Source organism: Excalfactoria chinensis, chromosome 7 (genome assembly GCF_039878825.1).
Source record: "Excalfactoria chinensis isolate bCotChi1 chromosome 7, bCotChi1.hap2, whole genome shotgun sequence".
Taxonomy (NCBI): Eukaryota; Metazoa; Chordata; class Aves; order Galliformes; family Phasianidae; genus Excalfactoria; species Excalfactoria chinensis.
In genome coordinates, this window is record NC_092831.1 from 4808359 (window position 1) to 4833827 (window position 25469).

The following is a 25469-nucleotide window of genomic DNA, read 5'->3' on the forward strand; positions in this document are numbered from 1 at the left end:
ACTGTCATCTTATATTAATATGGATAATTGCAAATTGGTCTCAGTTTGCTGTTTTTCCACTGCAGTTTCGTTTCGTTTTGATTAGAATGAACACCACAGCATACAAAAAAGGTATTCTTCAGATGTCAGCAAGATAATTTGCCAAGGATGTTCTCCAGGTTCCCCACTACCTCTATCCTAAATAAATCACCCACTAACAAGAGCACCTCCAGGATTAGTTCTGTTCTGAGTGAATGCTGAGTGGGATGGATGTGGGGTAGGAGGCAGAAGGTCCACGTGCAAATCCTTCACAAACTTCACCTCTCTCTGTGTTGTATTTCATGAGAGGGCAAAGCTCACAGCTGCTGAGCTTACATTTGACATGAGGTCATGCCACAGACCCCAATAAGCAAAGTAAAAGGCTGGGAAGTATTTAATATGTATGTTTGGTATGTGTTGCTGAGGCAGTTCTCTGCAAACTCTTGAGCAGGAAGCCACAGTGACTTGCACCACGCTGAGACCCTTCCACTGCATGAGATGGAAAATACCCACACTCTGCTTTCTTCAGTCACACACACGAGTCCAGTAACGACATTTGGTGAGCAAGGACAAGAAAACTCAACATTTGATGTGTCCTGCACTTGGCTGTTGGGGTTTCCAATCAAGTCCAAGAAGAAAATGATGCAGATATTTACTTTTTGTTATATTGATTGCCAAAAGAAAAAAAAAACCCTCAATCATATTGCCAAACATCTGTATAGAAATGCTTTCTTTAACGTCTTGTTTAGCCATGCTGATTATTTCAAAGCGATTTGGCACCTGTTTCGTGGTTTTCTATTTTTCTAGGTAATTCGACTAACAAGGAAATTTATACAAAATTATGCTCAAAATATATCAAAATCATAACTTCTTCCTATGCATTTTTTAATTGCAGATATATTTCCTTAGTTCTAAAATACATGTCTGTTAGAACAAGCAAAACAGAGTAAATAGAAATCATCCTTCCTCCTTGTAACACACAGGCTTAACTTGCCCACCCATGCTTCCCTTGCTGAAGGGTAAAGGCTTCTCAGAGGAAGGAGAAACATAAAGTAATATTATAACAGTTAAAGTGGTTTATAGCTCATTGCATTATTCAACATACACACATGTCATAGTCTCAGGCTCTGTTAAGAGTACGGAAAATCCAGGAGACTCAGAGCAACAGTTGTGTAAATCAGAACACACACACATGCAGACTTTGCAACCCATAGATCATCCAATAAATTCTCTTCAAATTTTGTATAAATTGATACTTTTCAGAAGGTTCCAGCAATCAGCTTTTCTCTTTGCATTTATAAATACTTAGCACAGGTTACTTTAGCAGCTGAACTAAAGCCAACAAGCACACACAATGCAGTTTCAGGCAGAAACTTTCAAGGAGAGGCAGGAATCAAATAAACTTCAGGTCCCAGGCATTTGTATACTGTCATCATCCAACACCACACACTGCACAGAGACCTGATGCCTTCCTACTGCCCTTAGCTCAATAAAAGATCACTGTGCATATTAAGTATGTCTCTCAGATAAGCAAGGATTATTGAGTTTGTGCATTGTAATTTTTTCTGTATTTATGTAGAAGCTTTGCTGAATGTCAGGAGCTGACTCACCTGATTTGCCTTTATTTGCTTGATGGTCAGCTTCCAGAGCAAACTGATGGCAAACTATCTGACTTGCTGTTACTGCTGCTTTTTATCATCAATCACAGATAAGCCCTTAACACCTGTTTCCTCATCTCCATGTTTTCTTTCTACAGCTGTGCTTGCTGCTGACTTTACAAAAGCTTTAATCACAGACAACAACAATGGCAAAGGTGCTTTGAACAGAACTGAGGTTCATTGGCCATTGCAACCCTTAGAGGCAAAGAATTCTCCTGTAATTAAGCATTTTAACATAAGCGATAACCATGGTAGGTATACAAGGATACAAAATATTTTTGAGCTGTTCATAGACTCGTTAAGGTCAGAAAAGACCACTAGGATCACCTATCAAACCACACAGAACCAACCATCCAACCATACCAATGTGTCTACTAACCTATGTCCATGCTGCAGTTCACATACTCAGAAATCATGCATTTAACCATTTTAACAGTAAACATAAACTGTTTATAACACATCACAGAAAGATAGAGTTAAAATCTCCGCAATACATCAGCCTGTAGATTGCTGCTAAACAATTTTGCATGGGAAAAGAGCCCTTACAGCAGTAGCAATCAGACTGGTCAGGCTTAAGTAGAATCTCATCAGTTTTGAGATAGAACACAATCACTCCAAATCATAGTGATCAATGGAAAACAAGATGATAAGAATGACAGCTTATGCCAACTTGCCATAAACAAGTGATGCTGAATTTTATTCCATCATCTGACCAGCAGTCACTGCATTAAGACCAAGCTTTGAGCATAAATCAATATGACTACAGCAGATGCTTTTCCCAGAATATTTGTCCCATCATTACAGCAGGACCCAGAGCACCGCAGCACTTTCAAACAAGAGTGTATATTGCTTATGTTGACCCACTTCTAATCAGTATTGCATTTTTCCTTGATTTTCTAGTGAGAGCGGGGAATAGAATAATTTAGACTTGGTACATCTATTTTGTAGGGACATATGTGGGAGAAAATAGTCTTTTTTTTCTCACCTTTTGTGTATCTGTGCCAGGCTAGCCAAAACATGACCAGAAAATGTGACTTTTACACATATCTGTCATATTGTTGTATGCAACACGCAATGACAACACTGGAAATGCTTGAGAATCATGATAGAGACCTCACTGGAGGCCATTATAAAAGATCTACAACCATCATTAGGATTTTATTCATCATCTGTTCTCTGTCGACACTATTAAATACTTCACAGGGAATTCATATTCGTGCTATTCAGTGACATCATAAGTGATAAAATACCATATACTACCAGTGTTTAATTTAGCACGTATTGCTAAGATAATTAAAATAGTCTCTTGTCATACAAGGTTCAACACTTTGAAGATGATTTCTAGATCAGAAACATAAGTACTTGTCAGTGAATCCTTAAATATAAGGTATATATGTACTGTAAGGTTTGGTGATTACTTTCCAATTATAAGAGACCAGAATGATATCTGAATAACAGTTTCTTACCCAGTTAATCTTTCACTTATGCTGAAAATTACAGTTTCTATATTATCAATGATAAATGCCTAACAACTCTGAGTTATATACTTGTAAATATGTAGAAGACTAATAAATCTTGCTTTAATGAGAAACAGCTGTTCTGTTACACTGTGCCTACAGGACATTCTCACACTTGGCACAAGGTTTGGGAACATTCTGCATTAATTACTCTTCAAAAGAATAAAAGCAGTTATAAAACTTTAGCTGGGCTTAGACGTACTTACTTGTATACGTGCATTTTGTTTGAGAAATGATAAATAACATGTTTGAACTCCCATTTTCTTTCTAGGCCATGCAGCACATCAGCCCCGTGTTACCACTTGTGCCAATAGGCCATGCTTTCCTGGAGTGCTGTGTTTTGACAGGAAACCCCCTTATGTTGGCTATGTCTGTGGCCGATGTCCAACAGGGTTTTTTGGAAATGGCCGAATCTGCAGCCAAGCCCCCAGACCAGGTACTTTCTAATTTTTGGACGTTTTGAAATAGTTTTGCAGACAAAGGCTGTCAGTGAACCTGAAGTAGTACAGTAGCATTACAGTACAGTGTGCTTTAAAGTCAAACCCCAGTGCCTTTTTTCCAACTGTGAGTTCTCCTCCCTGACAAGCAGCACGTCTTATTTCAGGAGTCCCTGTCTCTCAGGAATGAGATTCACGCTCTCATTTGCCACTAGTAGAATTCATCAGGACAGGACTTACTAGAAGTATGAATCACCACATTTGTATTTCTGCCACCACACAGACATATGATTTCAAAACACGTTTCCTCCTCCGTGGGATAGGAACATGACACATGCCAGTACCACTCTGCGTTCCTTCCCTCCTAATTTATTTGTGGCAAGGCATCTGTTCTCCAAGGTAACCTGTGAAGATGATGATGAACAAAGTACCATGTAAGAACAACCTTAGCAGCAACACGATGGCAACTGATAATTAAAACATCTCAACAGCATCCTTTGTAGCATGAGCAGTATTCTTCCTTTGGGAGTTCTGAAACTCAGCTAGCCCATTAATCTCTGAGGACTGATCATTAGAAGAAGTCTTCTGCTGTGACAGGAGGAAAGCTGGGTCCTGACCTCAAGCAGAAAATGGCAATAGCAGAGCAACTACTTATCAGTCATCCAATCTTGCTCTCTCTCAATGAAATTCTCATAATTCAACGCATAGTTCTCTAGGGGCAGTCTGGATGGCTGTACTCTTTACACTGCACAGTGTGATTTGTCAGGAGAACTGATGTTTACTCCCTAATAAAAGTAGTTATTAGGTCAGGTTCCCTGTTTTTCCTCTAGATCTTTTTCTTAAGCATTGAAGACAGACTCACTTGAAACATATCAAGGTGTTTCCTGACCTCCAACACTTTCCAAACCTACTCTCACTCCTCATTCTGTATCCAAATCAATGGCTATTGCCTAGGTGTTGTATTTAATGCACACTTTCAAAGCCAAAGCAATTTTACTGCTTAGAGTGGGTATCATCCTGTCTTTTTGAACTACAAATTGATTTTAGCCAGTTCTCAGAATTTAAAGGTCACAAAAAATAAAACTAACATTTTCCTTGCTCTGTCTTGCGATGGGTACGTGCACTGTATTGGTTTGTCAGAGGCATAACATCAGCTATTGACTGTTCTGTAACTTGGCGAAGCTGTAAAAGCAGTTGAGCAAAAAAGTAAATGCATCACTGTGTATACAGATAAAATAACATTTCTGTCACTGCCCAAAGTTCCACCCTGCCGTTAGTTGGATAATGGGATATATGTTGTATACTCCAAATGATGTTTCTGTGCTGCTGAGTAAAACAAATATTCTACAGCTATTTGTACCTTAAATCAAACAAATCTGTAGCTCTCTTCTCAGTCTTAGGAACAATTCTCATTTTTCTGGGCTTGAGGAACTGTAATTGCATTATTTTGTATCTTCCTTGCCTTATGTAAGATGTCTGTATGTTCCTATGCCATGGGCAAGACCAGCCTTTAAAACAGTCATGTTCCTCAAGATTAAATGCGAATAGTCCTTCATTTTTGTATTTAGAAATGAAAGAGATTTCTACAGCTTTATGTGTCCTAATTTATAACCAACAGGATCGGTTTAACTCTCTTTCACATGTGCTTTGCCAGTTCAAGCAGAAGAATTGTACAGCATTGATGATTAAAAGATATCAGACAAAAAGGAATGAATTTTCAATTAACTTTATGTACAGTCATGGATTAAGAATATTGTGAAATCCTCCCTGTTAGAATAATAGCTTCTCTCTCTTGTAACTTCCGCTATCATTCTTCAAACAAAACAGAACAAATCCTCTTCAGCTTGCTGCAGTGCTTATGAAGGTACTGAGATTACATATGTCCCTTTTTTCCAGCTCCACTAACTTTAATGTAAAAAATGTTCATTAATTCCTACTTTGTACGTTTACTAGCTCTTTTTGATGTGAAGTTATACTCAATTGTCACTATTTAAGGATTAAGGGACAAGTATGCATTCATATAGAAACCACAAAAATTATCCAATTGCCTTTTTAGACTATAGAGGAAAAAAAAATTATGCCTGAAGAATTTTTTTTTTCCCAAGTCCCTTTGACAAAGAAGATGCACTAAGAAGCCCTTCAGTTTTGATTTCTAATCAGCAAAATACATTTGCTCAGCATTGATATGGGATAGGCGTTAATTTTTCAATGTGCTTGGCATACTGCAAACTCCATAATTTCCACAGTCAATTTTCTAAGCTCTCTTTGGCTGCTCTGCCAACAGTGTAGGACCTCATTCTCTTCTCACATGCTTTACCTGGTTGGTACCAGTAGTCTGTATCAGTTTAAGTCCATCAGACTTGATTGCAATAATTTTTGAGGTCCATCAGATGAGTCTCGAGGAACAAAAATTCAAGTATCAAAACCCTTAAGAAGATTCATACCTAAATGATAAGTTTTAAAAATGCATTCTCATATGTAATGTTTTCAGGTATGCAAAAGAAAAGTATTTCTCTCCCTCCAAAATCCATGCAGAAGATGACCTGTACATTTGTTAAATTTACTAGAAGCATCAACAGTCTCTTAATTTTGCTTCCAGTGCAATAAGAAGCAAAGTCTAAGGAATTTAAATCTTCACTGGGCCCATTTCCCATTTATATAAAACATCTGTTACCTTTCTGTTGGAGAACCACATCTGCTATATCGAACCTTACCATATCATAGGCAATGTTCTCTGAATAAAGGAATAGATCTGGATAGGGGATGCCGGTGATGTGACTGCAGGTTTTTAGGTCTCATCAGATGCTAACAGTATTCTTCTAGACTGTTTCATCACTCACAGTCTTAGAGATACCCATCTGTTTGAACTTTCTTTCTCAGGTTAGAGACGTAGGTGTCATCACTAAAGACTTATTTTTTTTCCTATTAGTAAATCAGCAACTTCACTGGACAAAGCAGTGCCACATCCATCACAGATAAAGGATCTCTCAGAGCCAGCTTGTTCTGCTTCTTCTGGTTTAGGGAGCCAAAGATCAGGGGAGAAAATTATTTTATAATCTCTGTAAGTGAGTTCTGCTCTCCATTCTGAGCACCACTGTAGACACTCCTGCCACAGCAGTTAATTTGCAGTACTGTGTAGACATTTGCCACTTGATATAGTTTTGGATTTGCCAGCTATTTGTTATGTTTATGTCCTCCATTTTACACTATTCCAGCACCTGCAGTGTGCTTCTGAATTCACTTTGATTTTACATCAGGGAAACCTCTGTGACCTTCTAATTTGTACCACTGTCAGATCAACACCCAGGTGCGAATTTCAAAGCTGAATACAATATTTGAATTAAAAGAAGGGTTGCATTTGAACACAGTGCTCCAGAAGAGAACCAACACATAAAAACATATTACTCTTAAAGCTTTCAGCTTTGAAATCATTGTTGTCATTGTTAGCAGTCATCAGTGATCGCTGTCCATGAAAAATAAATAACTCCTTGAAAACACGACGATGAGAGTTTTGGTTGCCAACATGAGGTTCCAGCTCTGGGGCTAACTGCAAGAAGTAGGGACTTCTTGCTGCCTGAAACTAATTAAATGGTTTTACTTCAAGAAGCAACCGAAGAACATAGTGGAATCCTTTCATCAAACAGAATTGATGAATTTGCATTAGAAAGATCAAGGCTCAAATTCCACTCTTACTTACAAGAGTGTAAATCAGAAGTGATTCCATTAAATGAAGAGCATTGCCCTAACAGCGTGAGCCTGGGGAGGATGAAAAATGTGTAAATGTAGGCACATCACACACAAAACTTGCAGCTATGAAGTCTGTATGCACTGGCAGATATAGATACAACACATACACTCTACAGCATTCAGAGGATGCTGTACAATGAGGGAACCAATCAGTCCTGACTGTTTATGTGACACTTGGTTGAAGGCAGCGATATTTCAATGCTGCAGTCATCAGCTGTGAAGCTGTCACAGAACCTCACAAAAAAAAAGATGCAATAGAAATACAAAATAAATAGAAAATTAAATACTGCTTCGATCTGGCTCTGTATGGTAACAGATCTCAGCTGCTGATTCTTGTGGGCTCTGAAACTGGGAAGCATTGCCTACAGCTGACTCCAGCCATTGAAACCCTGGACACAGAGTCTATCATCTTTGATCTATGAAACCTGTGTTGGCAATTGCTGATCCCTTTCATAAACTGTGTTTCCATTTTCTGTATATCAGTCCCAAACATACCTTTTTGCAAACAGACCGGTCGTGTTGTGTTGGCTCCTTCTAGGACTATGTGATGAAATGGCAGATGAAGTGCGGTTAGAGATGACACACAAAGACATTCCATACAAATTTAGGTTCAGGAAAAATACATTTCTGCAAGTGATATACCAGGAATCATCAAGAGGGTCAGACGGACATAAGCTGTGACCCTTTTCTGTCCTCTGAGTCGGCAACCGCCTCTGAAAGGCCACTTCTGTACTTATCAGAGTAGAAAGAGCCTACTCTGAGAAACCTGAGAGTCTTTTAGATGGCTTTTCCCTCCTTAGGAATATCTAATACAACATCAGGCACTTTCAGAAAAAATACAAGAGACCACAGAGTATCTGCTATGACCCACACATAATAACTAAAGTAGGCACAGTGGGAATAATATGTTTAGATAGTTTAAAATATAAACAGTTTCCAGCTTCACTGATCCTTATACTTTGTCAATCCAGAATTCGTTAAGTGCTTCCAATCCAGATGATATATTCAGGAAATGATGTAGCTCAGCAATAGAAGCCCAATGAAGCCCAAGCCATAAAACCACTAGGAAAGAGGACTAAGCTACATGCCATGAATAATATTTACATTCAATCAGAGCATCAAGCACAGATTAAATTTCTCCCCTACCAAGAATGTACCATCTCTTGCTTAAGCAATCCCCATGCCATCATGACTTTTAAGTGATAATAACAACTCAATCTCCAAGAAATAATCTATGGAGGATAGAGGCTCTATAGGGGTTTTCGTTGATGCTGTTTTCTTTTATTTTGATTTTTTTTCCCCCCTTTTTTTTAACATTAGCAGAATAGAAAACAAGATTATCTCCTCTTAATATTACCAATCCTATTTAATCATCTCACTGTAATAGCTCCAGCTTTTAACGTGAACCAACCCTGTTTCCACAGATGTGATAATGCCGTTGTTTTCTTAAAGGCACTTAAAAGCCTTTTAAAATTATAACGCACCCTGGACTGATATCCTGGCCTCATTCAAGTGATGCAAGAGTTCTGCCACTCAATATGGAAGCAAAGCCAAAGATAATGAAAAGGACTGGTAAACAATACAAAGTGGAATATATTACAGTGGGGAGAAAGGGAGACCCATTATCTTCTTTGTAGCTATTAAAGCCTTATATATATATATATATATATACATATGTATATATGTATATACATATGCATATACATATATTACCTGCATGTATATGCATAAGAAAAAGTACAGATAGTTGCCACTCCTATCAGTTGAAGATGTAGAAAACTTGTTAAAGCACAGTTTCACTCAAGGTATTTATATCTGCTTTTAAGGTATTAAAATAGATTCATTACTGTTCTCCAGCAAGGCATAACTCAGATTGTTTCTTGGCTTTCATATGTAAAGTAACTCATTTTTATGTGTTTACAGCCCAAAACAACGTAATTATTATTTCAGACCATTTACTTCTTGAATTAAATAGAGAAAAAAAAATAAAATAAAATCAGTAAGATATTCAAATTTAAGCTATTTTTCCTTTGATGAACTATTATGGATTTTCTTTTGAAGAAATGTTAGAAACTTTCTTTATAATCTGCTACTGCAATTCTAAAGGATTCTGCATAGAAGTTTCAGACAATTAGACAGGGATGCTTCAGAGAGGATCTGCCTTGATTTTGCCAGTTTTGCATATATCTATCAACTTGCTCAAGTCAAGAGAGAGTCCGAAGGCCCACGAGGCATCATCAGATAAGAACATAGTTTTTAATAATTTTCCCATCTCTCTGAGTACTGAGCTGAAGTAAAATACACTGCCAATCCCTGAATAGAAAATATAATTTAGTTTGATGAAATCTATCTTCATGCTGTCTTTATAGCTGCTGAAATAATCCAGTTGTGGACTAAAATAATTAGAGAAGGAAGGACACAAAGATGAGAGTAAAAGCTCAGGTCTGAATGGTGTGCAAGGGATAACAGAAGAAAGGGCACGAATGTGACTTTGAGGGGGCTAAGTGAACGATCCGTAGTGCATTCAAACACACCTGTTCTTTACTTCCTGTTTTGTTAGCTGGAGATTCAGAGAAAAACACAGGAAGAACACTTCTAAAAACTGAAGCAGAAAATGTTTTCGAGCCAATGAATGCATGGAGCAGAGAAAGAGAGTAACAAAGGAACAGAAAGCAGCACGTCTTCTGTGCGAAGGGTGAGAGCTCACCAAATACCTTGAGCTTCCCATCCCTGGAAGAGAACTTTTCAATTCAAGCTTGAAATAAATTGGCAGGTTGAATTGATGTTTTTGGGGGGGAAAAGAACGGTACATAAACAGCTGGTTCATAAATATCTATAAACAATCTGAAAAAGATATCGATAATGAAAAATATTGCGAAAGACATCTAGAAGAAAACGGAACACTGGGGAGCGTGTTCACATCTCTGCAATCAATAAATCTCACACCATCTTTAGAAAAGACAACCTCACAAAACACGGCCTTCAAAATTTCCCTTGAAGGCTTACAGAATGCATCACAAAAGGCAAAAATAAATGAAGAAATCCACAACAGAACAAAGCGGCAAAACCCAGGACTCAACAGTGCTTACAAACAAAGGAACAAACTACTTTACTTTCCTCAGAGGCTCTGTTTTTCCATATAACTTAGTGCTCAGCGCCTTCTTGTGATGTCCTTGTACTTCTCCTTCAATCCTTTGTCCTAAGAACAGTACTATCTAAAAGCTAGATACCTCCTAGGAACACAGATACATGCACCTTACATAAAGCTGCCACGCATTCGGGTAGGTCTCCTATTGCCCCCTAAGCATAATACAGTACTGTTTGGCTTAGCTACATGTCTTTGCTTACGGTATCTTGATTGTAGTTTTACAAGTTGTAAAAATGAATTCAGAACAGTTAAATAAGAATTTAACTTCCTCCATGCTGAAGATATTTAGAGCTTTCCTTCAGGGTGAGTGTTTTTCCAAGGTCCTCTGGAACTCTGTGCACTGTAATGTAACATCGCCTCTATGTTGAGGTAAACAGAACCCTCTTAATTTACTTAAAGTACAGTTCACTGTTTAGGAACTTTGAGTTTGGATGCTTCTAAGTAATGCCAAAGATTATCAACAGAATGCTTACAAAGCAGCAGACATGTCCATAGATTCATTTGCTTCGCGAACAGGGAGATTCCTAAATGAAGTTTAATGGGTGAACTGGCTGCAGTTCCCATGCTTTTTCCTCCACAACAGGCACTGAGACAGAATCGAATGATTTTATGTTACAGACATACAAAACAAACCTGTATTGCAAACTATGAATGGTTTTGCAGAATGGTGTATGTACAGCTGCAGCCACATTTGATAGACAAAAGAATCTGCAACAGAGGAAGGAATGGTGATAATGCCGGTTCCATAGAATATTCCCTACTGCTCATGGTATTGGTAGGTGAAGGAGAAGAGAATTGCTCAGGTAGCAACAGTAGCAACAGAAGCAACATAGTTCATGGACAGCTAACTAGATGCTTTCCTTCTAGTTTTATGATTAAAGCAACGAATGTGTGAATTAACATAGAAGTGATGGTTTGGGAGCCCAGAGTTTACTGGGGCTGCATATGCCTATACAGATGGATGCAGACCAGGGCAACTGCTTTGCTCATGGGCTGACCTGTCAGGACTCAGGGCACATTAGGTTCACAAACTTTTGAACTGCATTAGTCCAGCATCAGCCTAATAGCCTGGCTGACTTATTCTGTCCACCTATGCATAGGCATAAGCTTCACATCTGTTTCATCTTTGGATGTTTTGGTAGTTACTGTTTGCAGTTTGCTTAAAGGGATCTCAGTGACTGGGGAAGTTCAACCAACTTCCAAATGTAGGGAAATTTAGGATGCTTGAGAGCAAGAAAGGGAGAATCAAGGTTTTATTATTGGACATTCAGGAGGGGAAGGTTTTAGGGCACGCTTGAATGGCCAAAGAGAAGATGTAGCAATTAAATAAACTCTGCATAGAGAAAAAAGTGATGCCAGAACTTCATCAAATAAAAATTAAGAGCTGAAGGAGAATTTCCCTAGAGCTTCCTATTGACAGCTGCTCTGTTTCCCCTTTCTCACCAAGTAAACACAGAAAAAATATGAATGTGGCATAGCAGAGAGATAAATGGATTGATCTCTAATGCTCTGGTAACACGGCTTCTTAGACCAGTGTAATTTTTCTGTTCTCTCTTGACATTTTAAATAAGATATATGTGCTGGTGGATGTTTCAAATTTTAAATGATGACCCACATAGTGTAATATGTCAGAAGAGCATTTCTCTGTCGAGGTTCTTCTGAATGAGAAATGTGCTACACAGCATGTACTACTAAATGTTAATAGCTCTAAAACTACACAAATTGTAAATTTATTGAATTGTGCTAATAATGAGATGAATTCTGAAACTACTCACAGAATTCTGAAACAGCCGCAACCTGATCAGAATTAAAGGTGTCCATAATGCTCCAAACCAACAGGTGGGAGTGAACACAGACAGATGATCTCGCTAAGGAGAAGGAACCAATCTTCAACTGAAGAGTTAGGATTAGAGATTAGGACTAGAGGGAATGGTTTCAAGCTGCGACAGAGGAGATTCAGGCTGGACATTAGGAAATATTACTTCCTACTACTCGTGTCTATAAGGAGTTTACAGCAAGAATGTGAGCTGTCACCTGTGGCTCAGGGTGTCTCCAAGGCATTACTATGAAGGTGATTGAGTCTAAGACCAGCAAAAGCCTGGATGAACAGCACAGAGGAATGAGGTCACTGGCATGGTCTACTCTGTCCCAGGCAGAGCATTAAATTCCCTCTCTCTGAGTAATTATTGATGCCAGAAAGGGATGGGATCTTACCCAGTTCAGGTCTAGAAATAGCCTGTTCCTGAAATGCAAAAAATAGCTAGAAATTCAAAAGAGAGAAAATAGATTAGATTGCTCTTCAATGTTTCAGTGCTGACAACTCAGCTTGGATTTTAGAGACTGTTGAGTGTCTGCTCTGTTTGTGAACTGCTATTTTCACTAGGCTTTATAGCTGTTTTATTACCTTCAGAATGAACATGATCCAATTCATCTACGCATAACTAGTTGGTACTATAAACTGCCATTCAGGAAAGAGAAGAAATCAGAATGTGCCATACTTTAACAACATCATTGTGGCTTTGGCATGCATGAACCAGATACTGATTATGATGACTCTGATCTATAAACTTAATACAAGCAACGCAAAGAATTTCAAACACTGAGTAAACCAACAGTGGAGGGGTTCTTGTGTGGGGGACTTCCAGCTCTACACAGATGGAAATATCCCAGTGTTGAGCTGGATGTGGGATGGATTTATTTCTCTAAAAGTTGGTCTCCTTTGTTCTGTTTTTCACCATACGGGGGGCATGACCCATCCTGGTGTTATGCTGTACTTATAGTGGTTTATCTCCACTGATAGGAATGGAGTATCTTCCACACGCTGCTGGAACAAAGCATCAGATTCTCAGTCTTTTATCCAAGACCATGAAAAATTAACAGTCTCTCCCACTGCTGCACATATCCCAGTTAGTACAGGCAGAAATACTTAGGGTAGAGAAAATGTATTTTTGTAGCACTGTATAACCTTGAGCACTTTGTCTTTTTTTTTTCTTTTTTTTGTGGTTATTTTCATCCAGTCCAATATGTAATCATACAGCGGCATCACAGAGAAAACCAGATTCACACAATCACATTTCTGCATTAATAATGGGTTATACATTTGAAGATATTGATCGACCGCAAGGAAAATAAATTGAAGTGATACAGAATTTAAGAGAGCTGCTGACTACAGACAACAGAGTCTGCAGTCTTTGGGTATATTTCTTTGTTTTGGTGTATTTAGATATCTGGAAAAATGCAGAAATAATTTTTCAGGTACACCAGAATAATTCTGTCAGTTTCTAATCCTAACTAAATGTTACAGTATCTTTATAAGTAAAACTATGAACAAATGAAAGCTGAAAGGACACTGAAGCAGCCATGTTTGATCAATGCCAGGTTCCCATGACAGCATGTTAGGAAGTCTGATGGTCCATTGAAATAATGGGATGAGAAACCTCGATCTATACACGTGGTGAACAAACAACCAAAGTGTCTCACTGGTCTTTGTAGGTAGTTCTATTTGAGATGGAAAAACTGCATTGCCATAGGCACACTCCAACCACATCATGTTCTCACTCACAGGGAAGATTGAAGATTATTTGAAAGATGATATCACCTACATCATCTCTTAAGGAATTAAAAGATTTCCCTAACTCGAGTAGCCAGTAGATCCCCTCAGTAGTTGCTAAAACTCAGCTACAGGATAAAACATTTGATTACAATACAGTGGAAGGAGCTCAAAGTTGTAATCAAGGCTCATTTGGGAAATTTGTCAGAGAGCTCATTTGGCCTTTCGCTGCCATTCATGTTATTTCTGGTCCCTGAATCAAATTTTCTAAAGGCAGCAACAATCATCTGTTATTTATAACTTTCTGCAGGGATATTTCTCTCATCTTTCTCAGGTTCATTGTTAAAAATCCTTTGACTTGAATCTTTCATACTCTTGCTGCTAATGTCCTTCCTGGCTCAAGATCTCCTTTATTCCACTCCATGAAACACATCATTAATCAGCCTTGTCTTGCACAGTAAAGCCATGTATTTACCTACTGCTGATGCCCATAGCTTGATCCAACATCACGTACCACTCCAAAACATCATGCTTCAGGGTAACGAAAACTCATCTGCCAGCAGAAGAATGATACTGCTTAGCAGCCAAATAAACACAGTTTTGGATGCCAGAATTTCCTTTGATCTAGTCAACGTTCCAAGTTTCTTTTTGACCTTCACCAAGTGTCTTTATCTCTTCCCTTGCTAACTATGACTAATTTCTACATCAGTGGGAGTTTTATGAAACTGATTAATATTTATATTCAAAAGGTAGAGCTACACCTCACACAGGGTTAACTCTAGAACCTCATGAGGTTTTTTTGTTCAGGATCCAATATATTCTGTTTCCTATGGAGTGAGTATGCCAGAACTGGTTAAAAATAGCTTCTTCCATTCATTAGAGTCAGCAGATAGCCATTAATCTTCCTGAAAGTATTGATTCAAACTACTCGTCTCCACTTCCAAGGCTCTTCACAGACTACCCTCTCTCCATCTATCATCCCTCCTTACAACGGAAAAGGTGGCTGGCTTTGTAACAAGTGGGTGACAGTTACAAACCAGCACTCCTTCTTACATGCTGCCCCTCACGTCTGGAGGGAGCTGTACACACTATTAACAAAGCTTTTCCATTTGTCTCCTTTACATGCTTTCCTCAAACTTTCCTTTGCCATAAGGACTGCAAAAGTCATACAATGATGTGATGGGATTTTAATCTGCCTAGGACATGATCTTGCCAAAGACTGTCTTATCATTTCTTTATTTCTCCATCCCTGATCTCCATCTGTCCCAAACTGCATTGTCTCATCCTACTCTTGAAACTGCAGGACCTCGAATGCAAAGTCTCTGTATTATGTACTGCCTAGCAGAGCATTTCTCAGTACACTACTGCAACATACACAGGTATACAGGTACACAGAAATAAATATTAGCTCAGCTGGTCACGAACTGAACAGTGCCCCAGAGAATGGCACACAGCCCCAAAATATCATGGACTAGAGTAGGCTAAACCTGGTAAACCAGCATGGAAAGTGCTGTTGCCTCGCTGTGACCTGTAACCTCAAATAATAATGTCCGACCTTCACAGAGACTTACTATCTTAGGCTCTGTATTAAGCCAATATAAACATATTTCATCTCATTCATAAATAGCTATTCTGCAGGTCCCCATGCTATTACCCATAGAAGATACACTGTGCTATTTCTACACCAGCCAGCACACATATGCCCTGAGCACAGATGACAGATTATCTCATTTTCTTCTAGAATTGGAATTCTTTTGTTTACCCATAATCTAAATGGCCATAGTGTTTTCTTCAAACACTAGACTAGCAAATTCGACTAATATCTATCTTCCTTCCGCCCTAGTTTCAAGATCTTCCCAAAGCCATACAAATATTGCCGAAAGAAATAATGAAGATGCCAGAGGCTCTCATCAGGAAGGCAAGACATCAAGAAACATTTATGCCCTTCTTTCCCAACCCCAAATTCCAAGGCAAGAAGCTACATACACTGTGGAAAGAAACCACACAGTCATTAATACAGCATCCTTTACAATGAAAAGGAAGATTTCCCAGGCTCAGACTCTGTCAACAAAAATACCTGATATGGAGTCTGGTGTTTCTGAGAAACAGACTTTCATTGAAAAAAGAAGTCATGCACACACTTTCCTTCTGCAGGAGGAGCCAGATCCCAAAACAGCAGCTGTCAATGCAACAACTCCTACCCCTGTGCATTTTAAACAATACAAGCCAGGAACAAGACGGACCGTTCCTTCTCATCTCAACACAAATGCAAGCTCATTCTTCACACGGTTGCATGCTGTTCAGCAAGCTCGTTCCAGATACAGCTTGTCTTCCAGGAAATGGCCCAGTCAAGTTACAGGCTCAAAGACTGAACTCTCCAAAAATCTCCCAACAGAGCAGCAGAGAGCTTCTTCTTTGGAAACACCCCTCACATCCCCTTTACATGAAATAGGTTTTTCCCTTGACACAGCTCCACAGAGTGCCAGCCTCCTGCCTGGACCTGCTCCCCCAGCAAGGCTTCCAGCACAGACCACAGCCCTCAGAAAGGCATCCAGTGTAGCAATGGACCACGTGGAACTGCCAAAAGCCATCAGTGGGTCCCATCAGAAAGCCCACTGTGGTTCAGTGCTATGCTTTAATGGCGTGCAGTGTGAGCTAGCCAAAGATGGAGGATATAAATGTGGGTCTTGTCCCAGTGGATACAGTGGTAATGGAATTACATGTGAAGGTAAGGGGGAAGGAGAACCTCATTCAAATTCTTTCATGCCTTCAAATCCAATCACTCCCCAAAGTAATAAATAATTTTCATGACAAATGTAGAGATTTTTGCAAGCTGGAATCATACCAGTTTTCAAAAACAATTATATTTTAGAATGATGGGAAAAGTTATCCTATAACTGAGAAAAGGTCCTTTCTGTGCACAAAAATGATGCATTTATTTGATAATATCTAATCTATTGAAACCAGAGATAGACTGTGTTCTTGCTTACCCTTGCTTAAGGCCAGATTCATTCTAGTGAAGTCATTAGATTTGAAACCATACAAAACTTCTCTGAGAAAGAGTAAAATAGACTCCATTTGCCTATACAAGGATATTCTATGAAAAACTAATCGTTTTACTATCTTAAAAATTACTCTTAAATAATTATCTCATATCCTAAGTACAAAACCAAACCTGTTATCCAAAATGGATAGCACCAGAAGGGTTTTCACAATATACTGACTTATTTATTAGACAGCTTAGAACACCTCAGCAAAGCAATAGTATTGCACACGTTTTTAAAACAATGAGTTCCCTGACTTAGCTCTCGTTAATTACACCTTTTGTTGAAATCCCTCTGATAAGTCGATGTCTTAATTGGCTTTTCACTACACAAAGCAAGAAAGTGTTTGCATGGCCTGTTTAATTCTCTCTGTGTGTGGCTGCTAACATTCTGCACACATGGCACAGTGGCGTGCAGGGTAACAGCAGCAGCTCAGCATCCTGGGGATTCCTTGCTGTGCACAAGTCCCAGCAGCACTGAGCTTAGCTCAGTCCTGGGGACACACTGCAAAAATGCATAAAAGGTTACTACAATCCTGCGTGTCACAGTCTTCACCTGCTTGCACATTTCTGAAATGACCATTCTAAAGGGCTGAAGGTTACTTGGTGTGAGAGAGACCCTGCCTTTCACCACTGCTTTATGCCTGGAGCTGGAAACATACTGAGAAGCTCTGGGTATCAGGAAGCCCAGAGCAAGCTAGAGTGCAGAACGGCCTCTCCTCAAAGACACGGCCTATGGACATATGAATGGATACAAACATAGACATAGGCTGCCCTTGTATAGATATATTTAGTATGTCCATCGGCATAGTCCTTAAAATATAAATCTACCTGTGCCTCTCGCTGTCACACAAGACAATATGTTTTCTTCAATTACTGGTATTTCTGAAAATCCCTCTGGAGAGTCCTTAAGATGAAATACTTTATTACCAGTATCATTCTCCATCTTGGGTCTTGGCAACACAACACACAACCATCCTTTATATGTCTCTTGTCACAGAGCACATCACCTGGCTCAACAGCAAACCTTTCTGCCTCCTCTAGAACCCCTCTGCACACCTGTGACTGCCAACCCAGAGCACAAAGGCGCAGATAATCCCTTGCAATAATTAAGGACTTACCACAGTGCCTGCTGTCAATTATACCAACTGCCTTCAGAACAGCAGTACCCTCTCAGATGGCAGCAAAACTGAACAAAGTTTAGATGAGACCAAACTTTGTGCACTGAGCTGTCACCGTGCCATTTGATATCAAAATTCACCGAGATAAAAGGAGCAGTCCACTGGTAGCAAGGTTTAATTCCTGTGGAGCTGGAGGGGATTTGACCTTTGTTTCATAAGAATGTCTGAAAACATTGCAAGATAATAAATGCTTTACCGAATGGCATTTATCTTGTGACAGAATGCAGATTTTTTTTCATGTTTCATTTGTGCAGATTCAAAATCAAGGTGGCAGAGAATGGTAGGGAAAAAGTAAGCACATAACGAAAATAAATTTGTCTTCTAAAATACATTATGCTCGCTTTTGTTTCTTTAGTATCTAAAGCATAGGAACTTGTTTTTACCCATCTTACAAAATAAGCGTAAGAGACTGAATTCTCTCACATCTGGCAGGAGCCAATTGCTCAGCAGGTGAACCAAAATGAAGCAGTTCTTCAAGGATCTTACTCATCACTTCCTCACCCTTTCCTACTCTGGAGAAAGCTGACATCACCTATAGCATAATTAAAAATAAGCAGGAGAAATAAGGCCTACTGCTGTCCACTGGATTCTAATGCACATTAACTAGCAGAAGATGCTTGCTTTTCTTTGTGGAGTAAACTTCTAAGAGTCCCTTTGGGAATGAGGAAGGTTACTAAATCTATAATTTGCACTCTACATGTCACTATACACGTCACTGAGTCATTAAGATTAGAAAAGACCACTCAGAACACCAAGGTCAACCATCAACGCATCCCCAGCATGCTCACTAACCAGGGCCCTCAGCGTAACATCTATTCTTTTCTTGAACACCTCCAGGGGTTTTGACTCTACTGTCTTCCTGGGCAGCCTGTTCCAATGACAAAAATAATTGCTATAAAAACAACATTTGATTATGGTAGGCTCTTAGCCCACAGTCCCTATCACCTGCCAGATCTGCACTGTAGGAATGTCCTAACACCTGCAGAGCTTTAAATATATTCAGCTCACTATGGCAAGAATTAAAAAATGAATCCTCTTATAATGAACAGTTAGTTCAAACAGGATTGTTTTCAGAACATTTCTAATATTTTCCTTAGCCCAGTGTAAGTGACACGTGGAACACAACACTGTGTAAGGGTAGAGGGTAATGCTCAGAATACCCATTAGCGCTGCTACCACCTCAGGTCAACTACTGGCCATCCTGTTTCCGTTCTCCATTCCAGAACAGGGGCATAGGCCTGCACTTTCAGTGACACTGCATCCGTTGGATGAGGAAACAAATGCTGTCTTTTCCCTGGGCTCATTGTATTCACCAGGGTCTGTGCATATGGTACTGTCTGAGAGCAGCTGTTATAACTCTTGAGCTCCTTAGGGTGCCCTAAGGTGGAACATGTCCTTTCCACTCGATAACAGAGTTGAAGCTAACTAAAAATTCAGCTTTGGGCATTTTTGTTGTGCTTCTTTCCAAGAGACCTAAACCAGAAGAGTGAAGAATAATTAGGATTTAAGCCAAATTCCTGGTCTTGATTTTATTTCTCAAAACCCAACTTTATTTGATAGGGAATGTCTGATTACTGAACCTAAAATAAATCAAAGACTCAGTTCTGTAAAATACAAACAATTACTTAAAACCATTTTGGATTAGTTGACTGTTAAGGATTATTAACTTTTTAGGTTTCAGTAGACAAAAGTTCCTTAGAATTCCTGTGGAGAATAAAGTTGTACTACTTTGGAAACAAGTATTTTCTTATAAACCTAAAGTCATTTAAACTCTGGGATATATTGCATATATATTGATATATCTGGGATATATTGCAGACTTTGTAGAGATCCCAAGGGAAGGGGAAATCTCAGATGGTAGCAGTCATGCGTTCTTCTCAAGGGTTAAAATACACCATTGCCCTGACATTACAAAACCACATAATGTTCAGAATAGTGGGAAAGAAAAAGTAATTGGGAATGTATTATGACCTCAGGATAAGCAGCTGGATCAAACTGGACTAAAAAAAAATCAGAGAGCTGACATTTTTCTGGTCTGACATTTTTACACCCAAAAAGCTCTGCCATAACAAACCAAAAGTCCTTTCCTTGTCTCCAGCAGCTGCTAACAGCAGATGCCCAGAATTATTTGGGAAAGAAATATAAAGATACTGTCCAGAACAGAATACTCCTGCTAACTTATGCACCGTGTGCTTTAAAAAGCAAACATGAAGTCTTTATAAGTGGTATTTCCCAACAAGTACTTCTTTCATGAATTTATCCAAGTGCTTTTTGAACCCATACGAAGTTTTGCTGTCCACCGCCCTACCAGCTAAAACCATTGTGATTTTAGAGACCATAGCCTATTTTTTCCCAAAGAATTAATCTAATTACACATACAAAACCATTGCCTGTACCAAACCTTTCCACAGCTTTGGTTATCCTTACTACTTATTGTATTACTTATACTTATTGTATCTTTCCCACTCTATAGCTTTCCTGAGCTGGGGGATCAGAATGGCACATGGTATTTAAGATGCAGCTCACTATGGATACAGGCCATAATAAAGTCTGGCATTTTGTGCTCTGCTCATTTCCTAACAATTCCCAACATTTTATTTGCTTTTTTGACTGCAGATGAGCACTCAGCTGACATTTCACAAAACAAAATCCATTAGCACAGCCTAAGCAGAACTGTTGTCTGCATTTGTACTCCCAATTTATTCAGTCAAGTTAATCTTGTTAATTTTCTATTTGCTATGATGGGTATTTATTTCACAAATGGACTCTGGACTGCTGGACTATACAAGTGTGCATCTGAGTTCTTTCAGTTGCACTAATACGTGCTTTAACCCTCTGCTTTACTGTTTTTCTCTGTAAAAGACATTCAGAAGCAAGGCTTCACTTTCCCCCTCTTGCGCTGAACACATCCCAACTTCATCTGCACTTTCAGGAAAGTAGGTCAGTGCACTTTTGAAAGAAAATAAAGGCAGAACAATAATTACAGGAAACGAGACAAACGACACTCTGCCCTTGTCAAGTCTTCCTGACCTGATTGTTTTTCACATTTTTAACTAAAGCTGCAGGTAATGACCTCACAGCTACAAGCCTTGCCTTCATGGTGCAAGTCCAGAGCCCATCTGGTTGGCCTGAGCAGCAGTTATTCCCTGTTGAGGTGCGAACATGTAACGGGAGGAAACAGCACAGCATGCAGTATTTCTGATCTGCCCCAAAGTTATGGTGGAGAAACACATAAAAAAGTGCATGATCTCATTTTAATGGAAAAACAAAACAAAACAAAACAAAAGTCATTTCAAGATATTTTCCAAAAAGCCTTTTCAAATAAAACAACAATAGAATTCTCCATTTTCACCTCCAGACTTTAAATTATAAACAAAACCATAAACACATCTGACAGCAAGATTGACCATTTGCAGCAATGCTTTTCTCTTAACCATTATCTTATACCATCTGAAAACGTTTAGTATAAAAACACTGCAATATCTTTGTACAACTTAGCAAATGTTTATGGAAAAAAACGTTCATTCTAGAAGATGAAAAATAGAAGTCTTGAAAAAGAATTTGACATGAACACTATATTTCTATTACAGAGAAAAATGTCTTTGAGGGTGAATGCTGCCCTCCCTTTCCCAGTGCAGCCAGTGTTCAGTTTTTATCCTTTGCTATTTACCAGTAAATAGAATAGTTTTAAACATTTTGCTATTAAATGTCACAATAAGAGCAAAATGTTTTAATATACAAAACACCATGTTCCTTTCTGACAGTTCAGATGCATCTCGAAATGTGCAAAGAGCAGATGGAAAGTAGTCTATTCAAATGGACACATTTGCTCTAAGTGCTATGTACAAAACACGTTGAAATAAAGCGCAGTGCGTTTGAATGTCACTGCATTGGCACAGTGCGGAGGCACCTGGAGGCTTTATGCAGCCACGGTGGTGCTGGAAAGGAAACACAATCCATGTACTTCACAAAGAGCAGTACATTTTCCCCAGGTTTCCCTGTCTTTACACAAAGAGTATCATAGAATCGTTTGAGTTGGAAGGGACCATTAAGAGCCATCTGGTTCAACTTCCTGCAACGAAAAGGGACACCCACAGCTCCATCAGGTGCTCAGAGCTCTGTCCCCCTGGCCTTGGGTATCTCCAGGGATGGGATATCCACCACCTGTCTGGGCAACCTGTGCCGGTGCCTCACCACCCTCCCTGTAAAAAACTTCCTTATGTCCAATCTAAATCTCCCTTCTTTTAACTCTGAGACCATTTCCCTTTGTCACACAATCATAGAATCACCAGGGTTGGAAAAGACCTCCAATATCATCCAGTCCAACCATCCACCTATCACCAATATTTCTCCACTAAACCATGTCCCTTAGTACAACATCTTGAACACACGTCCTTTGACTATGTGTATGCCCCCGTCTTTCTGGTAGCCCCTTATATCATTCAGTTCAACCCACAGTTAATTTCTAATTTCAGATAAATCCCCTGCAAGCATGTCTTGTGCTTCCCCAAACATAGACGTCTTAAATGTTTCAAGTGTGCATTTGCCACAGTCAGGCTGGGACGCCCTCTGAAAGCAGAATGCTGCCTTTAACTTCAGCAACATGTATCGTAAGTCTCTGAATGTGAGAGGTGACACAAATGTAGTCCTGCCATTTAAAAAGGATAACAAATTCCTTTGAAAACAGCTTCCATCCCTTTCGCCTTTCTTCCCCTCGCTGTTTCATCGCGGGCTGCTACCTGCTGCTTGTCCTAATAGCACGAGGCCGCAGGCTGCCCGAGCCTCTGACCTGCTGCAGCTGCTAGGACTGGATTAGGATTTAGGGAAAGCAGAATGCTAACTGTTTAAATGGGTCTAAACCAAACCTATTCAGCTGCCCAGAAAATGTGGGGTTTTTATTCTTTTTTTTTTTTCCCCCAGACGTACACTTCAAATTCCAGCTGAATTGCAAATGTCTAAACCTTATAGCCCATCAAATCAAAACTGAATTTAGCTTAATGACATTCTCAGCATGAATAGTATGGATCTGAACTACATCTAGTTTTCTGTGCTCAGGCATGTCAAATCCTAAAGTTACGTTAATGCGATACTGGGAATTTCACCTTTAAAACAGAATGGTAGCAAAAATTGTAAATACTAAAGTACCTGAAGAGCGGATCTAATCCCAAATGTATTTCTTTACAATTATTTGTACGGAAAGGGGGTTATTTGAAGGTACTTTCTTGGAGCTTGTCTTTTTACCGACAATTGAGAAATGTGTAGTGGCTTTCATAACATTTGGATGGCAAAGTTCATTCGCCATGGCTTTCTTTGAAGCCTTGGTGACAGCACAAAGGTGAGGAGGCCCTCAGTGCAAGAGCTTTGTTGAAATTCCATGGTGCCACAAATATTCGTCCTTCATTCAGCTTTCCAATTACGCAGTGCATTTTCCAGTCTTAAGAACAAAATGTACTTTGGCTTTTTTTCCCCTTCAAACAATACTTAAAATGAAAGATGCTTTCTTTCAGATCTCTGTAGCTTCTCCGCTATTATGCGGTTTTCCTTGAAATAACCTTGCTTAGCTTCAGACCCATTATAAAATATGCATCTCTGCCAGTAAAGTGTGCCAAAGTACATGGCATTTTTCTCCATGTTCACTCCTCAAGCACATGGATAGTTATTTTTCACACTGTTATGTGATATGGGTTTTTCTTTTGAGGGCATAAGTGAGCTCCAGCTGACACATACGCCGTGCTCTTGCTTCTTAGGATAAGGTTCACTGCGCTTCCTACAGCAGTGACCTCTTTACTCTCTTGAACTTGGCATACAAGAATACCTCTTGTTAAAGGGTTACAAGCGCAGACACCAAATGTTAGGTCTCTACCTTAAGCATTAAGTTTAGGACATTAAATCTTCCAGACCCCTGAACAATTAAAGCCATTAGGAATGTGCAGAAATCAGACTCTAGATGGGAATCATGACAAAAAAAAAAAACAAAACAGCTAAGCAATCTGATACTCCCTCAAAAATCCCTTTAATTCAGTGTCTCCAGAGCTGCAATGATTTCCAACTTTATGCTCAAACTATCTAACTTCACTTGCTCTAACCATCTTTCACAGAATAACACTGCAATACATCAAGAATTTATTATATAACTTTCTGCTTTTTCCGCAGCTCCCACACTACTTATTAAACATCTAAACTGCTGTTTAGATGTTGGTCATTTTGATGACAAGTTTCCTTACAACCCATTTCTATGCAGAGGAAACACTTCCCCTCTGTTTGGGGTAACTTCTGACACCTGTTAGGGCTCATTGAACACAGAATCATAGAATCATGAAGGTTGGAAAAGACCTCTCAGATCCCCAAGTCCAATCATTGACCCACCTTCACCATGTCCACTGACCACAGCCCTCAGTGCCACATCTCCACGGTTCCTGAACCCCTCGAGGGATTGTGACTTCACCACCTCTCTGGGCAACCTGTGCCAGTGCATCACCACTCTTTCTGAGACTAGGTTTTTCCTAGTATCCAACTTGAACCTATCCTGGAGCAACTTAAGGACATCTTGTCCTATAGCTGTTACCCAGCAGGACAACCCCCACATCAACACATCCTCCTTTCTGGTCGCTGTAGGGAGCAATGCCAAGCGCCATGTACAGAGAGACAATCACCAACTATCCATGAGGATAATTTGGATGGAGGGATGGGCAAGGTGTTTAGTATTACAAACCACATTTGTAATTAGTCTTCCACTACAGAACTATGCACTTACAAATGGACACACTCAGAAGTTAAACAAAATGATCACACTGGCACTCCATTACTAATGTGATACCTGTTTTTATACTGCACAGTTGGTTGTTGGGTTAATAAAACAGCTTGTGAAAATCAGAAACAAGTACTGTGCTCATAACCGCACAGAACTCAATGCTTGAGCTGTTTGCTTTTCCTCATGCTCTAGTCTTTCTGTGTTTTTTGCAGTGCAGTGTGATCCACCATGTGAGCACGGAGGAACCTGTGTAGCTCAGAATACTTGTTCTTGTGCCTATGGATTTGTTGGTCCTCGATGTGAAACAAGTATGTACAAATTCTTTGAACCTTTTCTCCTCCTTACGTGTTTGAGTTTACATAAAATGATAAGGCACAAAAATAGCCTCTTTATATTCCTATATTTCCCCCTAAAATGGT

General features: G+C 39.3%; 1 protein-coding gene across 1 annotated transcript in view; it reads left to right on the forward strand.

Annotated features, from left to right (window-relative positions):
* The window catches only part of LOC140254805 (von Willebrand factor D and EGF domain-containing protein-like), a 158901-nt gene that overhangs the window by 103206 nt on the left and 30226 nt on the right, over positions 1–25469 (forward strand). Inside the window, exons 19-22 of the mRNA XM_072341846.1 lie at positions 1775–1927; positions 3465–3629; positions 15919–16803; positions 25263–25358. Coding sequence (XP_072197947.1) covers positions 1775–1927; positions 3465–3629; positions 15919–16803; positions 25263–25358 — 1299 coding nt within the window. The remainder of the gene's footprint in view (positions 1–1774; positions 1928–3464; positions 3630–15918; positions 16804–25262; positions 25359–25469) is intronic.